Source organism: Electrophorus electricus, chromosome 12 (genome assembly GCF_041902795.1).
Source record: "Electrophorus electricus isolate QZ-2024a chromosome 12, ASM4190279v1, whole genome shotgun sequence".
In the NCBI taxonomy this organism is placed as follows: Eukaryota; Metazoa; Chordata; class Actinopteri; order Gymnotiformes; family Gymnotidae; genus Electrophorus; species Electrophorus electricus.
Window position 1 is genome coordinate 4,215,990 of NC_137508.1, and position 9,011 is coordinate 4,225,000.

A 9,011-nucleotide genomic window follows, 5' to 3' on the forward strand; every position below is an offset into this window, starting at 1 on the left:
TGGAGAAAACATATGAAGAGGAGCATTAACATATAAATCTCAGTTGGTTGTATAAGCCTATCAAAGTCAAACAGGCTTAAAATTGAAGTAATCTATGTTCTTTACACAGAAAAATAGTGCAAAATATTACAGAAGCAAATAGCAAATCTGCCACCCAGTGGCCATACAAGAAATCACCGTTCATGTGACTACTTGGCATTGTCCTGGATATTTGCGTGTTTTCATGTTATATAATCTGTTTATGTTTAAGCAATTTTTAATTTACACACATTAGGCAAATCACAGAAACATGTTAAATGACATACTGGCTTGTTACATGAGGCTGTTTTAAAAAAAAAGTTTTCAGCAAACATTGATTCATTTACACTAGGATAATCTGAAATTTCTGTGACTGTGTGTGTAGGTACAGTGTTAGAGCAGTGCTGGAGATGCTGAGCAGCGCCACGTGTTTGCGAGGACTGAGCATGCTTCATCAGTGCAGTGGCCATCCTGCCAGTTACACAGGCGCGCTTGGCATGCTCCAGTCCAGCATCAGGTCAGTCTACCAAGCACATCTAGTCCAGAGAACAACTTATGTACTCAGCTATGTCAGCAGCTAAAGCTGTATGAACAGAGATTAATAAAAGTATTGAAAAGAACTCTAAGTCACAATTTAGGGGGAATCCATGAACTTAACTAATAGAATAAACTCACCTTCTATTGGGGCTTCAGAAGTAATAATATGTTTAATGTTCATTTACTTCGTGCCTTGACACTGACATAACTACATTTTTGTTATACTGTTTATTTTTGTACAAGAACAGTTGAAATGAATTGAAGTTAGGAGTAGAAAACATTGACTTTGTCTCGACTTTGCACATTATATACATCCTATCAGTCATCATAGCGTTTTCTCTGTGCCTCTGGTGTTTTCCATCCTGTTTGTTGGCATGGTGTGCCCTACTCCGCCATGCTGTGCTGTGTGTGCAGCTACGCTGAGCGGGCGGGCAGCTGGCCTCTGTGTAGGACTGCAGCTGGGCACTACTGGAACGCCTGCCTCCCTCAGCTAGCCACTCCTGAGTTTAGACAGCAGCTGCGGGAACCACTGGAGCTCATCCTGAGGGCCCTAGCTCACACCTACCCTCGACCAGCCACCGTAAATACCTCACACTCCACAGCACCTCAACACCTCCGCCTTCTCATTAGCGCCAAATGTTTAACTTATGTTGTAATTATTATACAATCATTATCTAGTAATTAGCAAAATAACATGCAAGTATCAATAGTCAAAATTAGTTCTTTGATTAATTTGTTAGACTGGATTTTTTTTTTTTTTTTTTTTTTTTTTTTGAAGTATAGTTTTCTGATTCTTACTGGCTGCTTTTCATTGGCACTGTTCATTATTAATTATTCATCATATGTGAGCATATGTGCCTTCAGAGATCATAAAGATCAGTGTTGAGACATTTCTACTCTGTGGACAGGAGAAGGACAAGGAGGTGAACAGTCAGAAGCAGACACAGACCTCAGTGCTGGACGCTGACAGTAAGCTACAGTGAACATGCTGCCTAGTCATGCAGAAAAGGGAATGAAAACCTTTATATTGAGAACTTTCTTTAGGAGAAAAACATGTTGTTGGCCTTGTTGGTGTCAAGTTTTGTATTAAAGTGCTCTACATCAGATAATGTGTGTCCAAATTGTGTTGTAAAAATCAAACCTCTCTGTCACAAGCAAAATGCAAAAAAAAAAAAAAAAACATGACTGCATTGGCCGGGAATCGAACCCGGGCCTCCCGCGTGGCAGGCGAGAATTCTACCACTGAACCACCAATGCTCTCATGAAAGCAGAAAAGGGGCCTCTCGGTTTAAGCAGGAAAACGATCACTCACTCATACTCTTTTTGTCTTTCTTCCTCCCTAGGCAGGGCTGGTGATGACCTGGCAGTGAGAGTAGCCATGTACAATGTGCTGCTCCATATCTATGCAGACAGTGGTGACTGGAAGGGTGGCCTGAAGCTCTTGGACCAGGCCATCAAAGACATTCCTCGCACCCCCCATAGACTGTGAGTTTAACTGCCCAGATCAATGCATGTTACTGGGACATGGTCTTAATCGTTAACAGCATCTAGTGTCTAGTGCCCCTATCGGTTATATTGCTAATCTACTGATTATTAAGTACTCAGAGGGTACTTTTGTGCATTTGCACTTTGTAGTCCTGCGCACTGTGTTGCTGTACTGTGATCGTGTGCTGTACCATGGACCAGAAGAAAAGACATCTTATTTCAATTTTTTCTTATTTGCAGACTCCTCTATAAGCAGCGGGTGCTGGTTAAAGCTCAGCTAGGAGAGAGCATTGTGCTGGACGTGCAGATGTGTTCAGAGGAGGGAGAGCTGGCCTGTGCTTTGATGTGGCACCGTGTCGCTCTCTCCTCCAGAGACACCCAGCAGCAGCTGGCCTGCTACCAGAAAGCCATCACTACACTACAGGTAATGGGGGTCACCTTGTACAGCTCTAGAGAGCAAGAATACACAGTGTCCACATGTGTAGCCTGACAATATCTATTGAACATATAGAGCAGCTGTTTCAGATGCTGAAACTCATAAAATGTTCCTTTTTGCTTAAAATGAGCACTTGCTTAAAGCGTTCAGTGCATTTATGTAATGACAGTGACATCTACTGGACATTCAAATGTACTGTCCTTTACAGCTAATATATACTGTCCATGGTCATTAGACTTTGAAAACGGAGCTATAAGATTTACTATTGATATTGTGCAAGCATTTGATACAGGTTGTGTTTTGTGCTGTGACTATGATCCAGAGTACTGATAATCAATGGCAGAAGGTGGATATCCTGCTGGAATTTGGGCAGTGGCTGTACTGTAACCATTTCCCTGTGGCTGACGCACAGCAGCAAATTCAGCAAGCCATAGACATCCTGCTTGCCAGCTTGAAGCCCAGCAAGAACCTCGGTAATCCATCTCCGTCCAATTACTTATCATAATACAAATGTATAAGCGTGCAAGCACTCATCGTATGCATGTTTATCGCATGACACATAGCTGGGGCCAGTGAGCAGAGAGGGACACAGCAGCCTCCTGATACAGGTACACAAGCTCGAAGATGCACAAATTCTTGCAATGAAACATAATCCCCTTTATTCCCTTTACAGAGCCTGTCTTGTTGAAAATCCCCAAAATGATTTGCATATTATTTCGCTTTCATATTCTTTCCATTGACTGCCTCTAATAGTATATTTGTTCCTGTTAGAGACCCCTGGGCAGCCCAAAAGTGTGATGTCCGAAAGCCACCTGTCTAAGCTAGACGTAAAGGACGTCACGCCTGGGCTGTCTCTGTCACAGCCAAGGGTGGTGCGGCATCTAGATGGTCTGGTGCAAGCACACACACTCCTGGCCCTCACGGAGTCCAGAGAGTCTCCCCAACACCAGAAGAACCTGCTGCTGGCTCATTGCTTTGTGGTGCAGATCTGGCAGGTTAAGACACACCACAAGGAGAGCCTTGTGGCTTTTTTTTCTTTATGTATGAATTTAGTCATAGGTATTATGAAATGCAAGGTGATTGTGACATTCTTGGCCAAAAAAGGGGCCACACCCCATATTAAATTTACAAATTACATTTATAAATTAAACAACCAATCATTGGTTAGAAAATTAGAATTAAATAAATGAACTCCAGAGACATGTGGAACCATTAGCTCGTCACTGCTCATCACTGTAGTGAACCATTGAGTGTAAAAACTGGAAAGAGGGAAATTAATTTACATAATCTTCTTATACATAAAGACTAAGGAGACTAAAAGAATGTAACACGGGGTGGCCCAAGTGCCGCAGGGTGAGGGGCAGGACGCACAGACTCAGACAAAGACAATTAACAATTAACATAGAACACTAACGGCACTCACAAGATTCACACGATTAATACAAACAAGAAACGGTTAACATTAAATACGGAAGATAAACACATATACAACTAATAATAACGAAAATAACGTTTAATAGTACCATTGACAATAATACACCACATTAACACGTTACGTCTACAACGACTAACGACGCTGCACACCCTGATGTGGGTTTAAACACACATAGACAAATCAGGTGCAGGTGTGGCCACAAACGAAGACCCTCCCACTGCACGTGGTTGGCCAAACCACGTGCCTCACGGGAGGCAAGCCTTCCATGACAGAGAAGATGTAAATGTAAATTCAGACACATCTGTGTGTTCAAATTTTCTAGTTATTTGCTGTTGAGTTCGTTTAAAGCTTAATATTATGCTGTTTTAGATTTGGCCCATTTTTTTGCCCAGATTCTGCTGTTTCAGTGGCTTTTTGCCTTCATCTTGTTTCAAATCCAGTGTGCTGGAGTACAAAATCAAAACAATAAAAACCACGTTACTGTACAATTAGTTGCGTGCTGCCCTCTAATCTGTGTTGAACATTGGGCGTGCTACGGCTTCTTCAGGGGCTGATCACATTAAGCCAATGTCTTGTAAAGAGTGTAGGTTTTTTGAAGGTGCAGAAGTGCGCAGTCTTCCCATTTAGTGAAGCTGCCCTCTGAATTTGTGCATTCATTGCAGGTGTCCATGGAAACTGCACAAGAAGTCATCAAAGGGATGCTGCCGAATCCCCGTTTTCCTGCTCCACCTGTGTCAGCAGGCAGTACCAAAAAAGAAAAGGAGAAAAGCAAGACATCTAAAGAGGTTTGGCTCCTACCATTTGGGATTTGAAATAATTTTTTGCAAACATGTCAGGGTATTAAACCACATACAAAATAGGATTTGGGGGCACTACTACACAACACACAGGAAATATCAGTTATTTTATTAATTAGTTAAAATACATTAAGAGTAGTTAAGCACCACATAATATTATTATTATTATTATTATTATTATTATTAAGTTCAGTTTATATAGCGCCTTTCACAGACGAAAGGTCGCTTACATGGCATACATTTACACATAGACCCTCATCCTGTCCTATCCAGCCACCTCCTGCTGAGAAGAAGCCCAGAGGCTTGGTTTCTGACACCTCCCTGCCCTCCAGCCCAGAGGAGTGGGCACAGTTTGAGTGCCCTGAGGAGCTCCGTCAGGCTTTCAGACAAGACAGTGGCCCTCACACCATCAACACCCACAGCATCAGGGTGCAGGTAAGTGTCTCTCCACCAGGGAGCGTGCTGGTCTTATCAGTCCTTAGTTGTTTCCAGTCTCTTAATCAGCATATGATCAAATACCTGGCAGAGCAGGCAAGTTTTACGTGGATCCCCTCTGTGATCACTAATGTTAATCTGCTTGTGGTTAAGGTGGGAATGCTGACTTTTATGCCTAAGTATTGTAAAAGTGAAAGTAGTCCATCAATCTGCTGCATTGAACTGAACCTGTTTAGGCTTAATAGTCTCACAGGAAAAGACAGTGCCCTCTAGATACATGGATCAGTCAAAACCAGCAATTGGTACAATGCAATTTCTAAATGTTTTAAAAACTATGTACGAATAAAAAATACAAAATATAATCAACAGAATATTGATCTTAAATCTGCTCCTTTATATGACACTTGAATTTTGAGATTTGAGCCCCAATAAGACCCCTGTTTCTGTGTTTTAGAAAGTAAGAGGGTTGTCACCTTGTTATTCTCAACTCCCTGAGTATGGCTATAGTAAATGTATTAAATACATTTGTCATTTGTATTGGTGTCAGACTCGTCATGATCCTGAGTGGTACCGCAGTCTGCATCACTGTGGGCAATGTAGAGAAGTAGAAAAGGATTCACTAGTTGATTTGCCACCTTTCCAGACCCTAAGCTTTAGCTTACACTAAAAAGAAAATCCTGTGATGGTTCACCAGTGGCACTGCAATGTAGTCCCAGACTAGATTTAATCCATGGTAAGGGAACACAGAGTAAGTGACAACCACATGTGTTTATGCGCTTCCAGAGCCGGACTCTGTTCTGCCTGGATGTGCTGGTTAGGGAACTGGAGTCTGTTTTTCTGACCCCACTGACCCTGCCACCTCTGCACCTGGCTGAAGTTATAGCCCATGACCTCACACTCAGCAAGAGCCACTCTGACCTTTACCGCCTGAGGTACGGCGTGCTGTCCCTCGCAGGGACATTCGTGCAGGAGCGAACCTCTGTCTGCCCCCTGTCCCGTCTCCTCAGCATGTGTCTCTGTGTCTCGCCTTTTAGTGTGTGGTGTGTTTTATCACTGCGCAAATCCTGTGCATCTTATTTGATTTCTTTATTTTTATTGCTTTCCAGAATAGTGAAGACCTGTTGTGATCTGGGGCTTGAGTCTTTATCACCCTACAGAGAAACGTTACTGAGCTTGGCCCGTATTCCTGAACATGAACAGATGGAGTGAGAGACACACATCACGTGGTGTTTGCATTGTACTGATACATGGCGGAGTCTAGTATTTAAGTGGGTTAACCTGACAGAGATAGCTCAGTCTATGATGCATGTCCCCTTTAGAGTATGATTACCTAATGTGCCACACATAGCAATGAAAGGCACAGATTTCCGTTAAAAAAAGGCCTTTAAAAAGATGCATCTTAAATGTGGTGCAACAAGTATCTTTGTAGAGTGTTATGTAATGTGAACACCTGTAATTGGAAATAAAGGACTGTGACTTCAAATAAGGTAGTGTGAAAGAAAGGCATGCCATTCTGGTCCTATGCTGGGGTTGTGAAGCACATGTCAGGCTTGACACCAGCATGATCGTGTAAAAATGGCATCACTGAAGATGATGGAGTAGGTTAATGTGTATAACCTTGGTTAATAAGCTGCCATGAACCATGCATCCTCAGTCAATAAATGTTGGTGCAGAACATCTTTGTGTTCTCAGGTGTCGAAAGGCAATTATTTTCCAGAGGGAAAAACATAGATATCAAACAGAATCTAAAACCACCAAGACCAATGAGGTTAGTTTGTTTCAATATGGCAGTACTGAAAAGGGCACTGCCTAAAAGGCAAACATCTGCCTCTCTGTGTCCCTCCCTGTGACTTTTCAAAGCAGAGGAGTAACAATCATGTCTACTGTCCACAGGCAGCTCCCACTCGGGCTGCTGCTGAAGGCAGCGGGTCCAGGAGGAAGCTCTCTGTCTGCTCCCTGCAGGAGCTGTGGCTGGACAAGGCTGCTGCATGTCTCAGCATGGGCCTTTACCATCCTGCTAGGAGCCTGCTGGCTGAAGCTCGCCTGGTGGCTAAGGTGAGAGAAAACACACACAGTTTGCCCAAGCACTCTTCTGTGGCTTGGCCAGAGGTCCCGCCAGCTGGGTATTAGTGGACGCTTCATTTTACGCTCCTATTAAAAAAAAATCCCTGTCTATCCCTAGGAACTTGGAGACCAAACATCATTGGCTAAGTGTTTTCACCTACTAGCTGTTCTGGCCAATCACGAGCAGCAGCATGGTCAAGCCCTTGCTTTATTGGAGCAGGCTCAAGAGATTGGTGGGGATGACGACTTCTGGTACCATCTCATTCAGACCCTCCTGAACACCATAGCAGAGATTGGGGGAGAGGACACCTACACACAGGTTTATTTTAGACATTAATGCACACATCATTGTGCTGTTTGTCCAACTGGTAAAAGCACCAGTAAACATTAAAAATGAATGTAGCAAATTTAAATAAAAACATATTTAGCTATTTATCTAACTATGAACCTTGTGTAGCATTTGGTCCACTGCGAAGACGAATTACTGAGTATATAAGAGACTCACTAGATGTAGCCTATTTACATGTGAAAGGTCAAGAGGCATATATGTTATCAGGCAAAACCTGCATGGCTCCTGCAACAGTTTTGCATTGCTTGTATTATTCTGTCAACACTTGTTGCTTAAAGGCCATTAATGCGAACATTCCAAAAGTTCCATTCACCTTGACTTACTTTACCATAAATGTAAATTTAAATTAATATTAACGCTAAATAGGTTATTCTGCTGGTGTTTGCACTGGTATGCAATTGCTATTTAATGTTGATGAACTGTTTTCCTAAGCAAGCCTTGTTTTCAGATTAATTATTTCTTTGGAAAGTAGCCATGTATCAACTAGGATAATGGAAGAACTGGGATCATTATCATGAAATAAATCCCTTTAGGGCAATGTGAGACCAATTATTTTCTGAAAATGACCATCTGGTTGTACACAATCCCTTACATAATGCATAATTTATAATTTTATTAGTGGGGTGCATACACCTGTATCTTAAACTAGGTCCATATATATTTGAATTAATGAAGGAGAATAAATCAGCTCGGAACACAGTGTCTCCATTTCACAGGTGTGCCAGATCACAGACAGAGCCGTGGAACTTCTTACATCAGCACTGAAACAACGTCAGAATCGAGCTCCAGTCCTCCATTTCTACATCGCATCACTACAGGCCACGTAAGGGTGTGTGTGTGTTTGCGTGCGTGCGTGTGCGTGCTCGTTTGCATTCGCTTGCCACGTCTCTGTCTCACTCGCATCTTCTGCAGAGGCGCGCTCCTGTGTCGTGGTACGCTGATGCCTGCTTATGACAGCCAGGCCATTAACGCTGAGACAGTGGAGGCACTGAGCTTGCTGCGTGACACCCTGAAACAGAGTGCGGCGGTGCTGCTCCACCACGGCTACAGGACACACGCTGCACATGCCACTCTCGAGCAGGCAAACACGCTGAGGTCCAGAACACCAGCTTTAATCCCTCTCTGCTGACTTTGTATCTCTTTGGTCTTTTTGCATGCTCTAAACTATATCCAAAATGTACTTAATATTTATAGTATATTCCTTGTTAATAGTTGTTAAGTATGGTTAAATAAAATATAAATATAGCACATATGGTGTAACCATACTAGTTAAGATGGCCTTGGGGTCATGGGCATAGTGAGGCCTGTTTGAGGGGGCTATACCCCCCCACACACACACAGACACAAATTCTTTATGGTCCTACGCACATTCCATATTTCAGTTGAGGTTACCTTGGCTTGACCGTCCTGTGTTGTTTTTTAATTTCATAAAGAATGCTGGCCATGCTCACTTCC

The 9,011-nt window shown here is 42.8% G+C and overlaps 1 protein-coding gene and 1 non-coding gene across 9 annotated transcripts in view; one reads left to right on the plus strand and one right to left on the minus strand.

Annotated features, from left to right (window-relative positions):
• cfap46 (cilia and flagella associated protein 46) overlaps positions 1-9,011 on the plus strand; it is a 46,834-nt gene that overhangs the window by 17,719 nt on the left and 20,104 nt on the right. For all 8 annotated transcript variants that reach the window (XR_014126560.1, XR_014126561.1, XM_081724795.1 and 5 more), the window contains 18 exons: positions 404-535; positions 970-1,135; positions 1,464-1,524; positions 1,899-2,040; positions 2,281-2,464; positions 2,799-2,949; positions 3,040-3,084; positions 3,248-3,471; positions 4,574-4,696; positions 4,982-5,143; positions 5,927-6,075; positions 6,250-6,348; positions 6,836-6,911; positions 7,037-7,198; positions 7,326-7,526; positions 8,273-8,379; positions 8,469-8,651; positions 8,990-9,011. The exon at positions 8,990-9,011 is cut by the window's right edge and continues 114 nt beyond it. Coding sequence is in view for 6 of the 8 variants with exons in the window: in XM_081724795.1 (XP_081580921.1) it covers positions 404-535; positions 970-1,135; positions 1,464-1,524; positions 1,899-2,040; positions 2,281-2,464; positions 2,799-2,949; positions 3,040-3,084; positions 3,248-3,471; positions 4,574-4,696; positions 4,982-5,143; positions 5,927-6,075; positions 6,250-6,348; positions 6,836-6,911; positions 7,037-7,198; positions 7,326-7,526; positions 8,273-8,379; positions 8,469-8,651; positions 8,990-9,011 (2,389 nt within the window). In the remaining 2 variants the exon portion in view is untranslated. The remainder of the gene's footprint in view (positions 1-403; positions 536-969; positions 1,136-1,463; positions 1,525-1,898; positions 2,041-2,280; positions 2,465-2,798; positions 2,950-3,039; positions 3,085-3,247; positions 3,472-4,573; positions 4,697-4,981; positions 5,144-5,926; positions 6,076-6,249; positions 6,349-6,835; positions 6,912-7,036; positions 7,199-7,325; positions 7,527-8,272; positions 8,380-8,468; positions 8,652-8,989) is intronic.
• trnag-gcc (transfer RNA glycine (anticodon GCC)) lies at positions 1,742-1,812 on the minus strand. Its single transcript has one exon. It is a non-coding gene; the product is annotated as a tRNA-Gly (tRNA).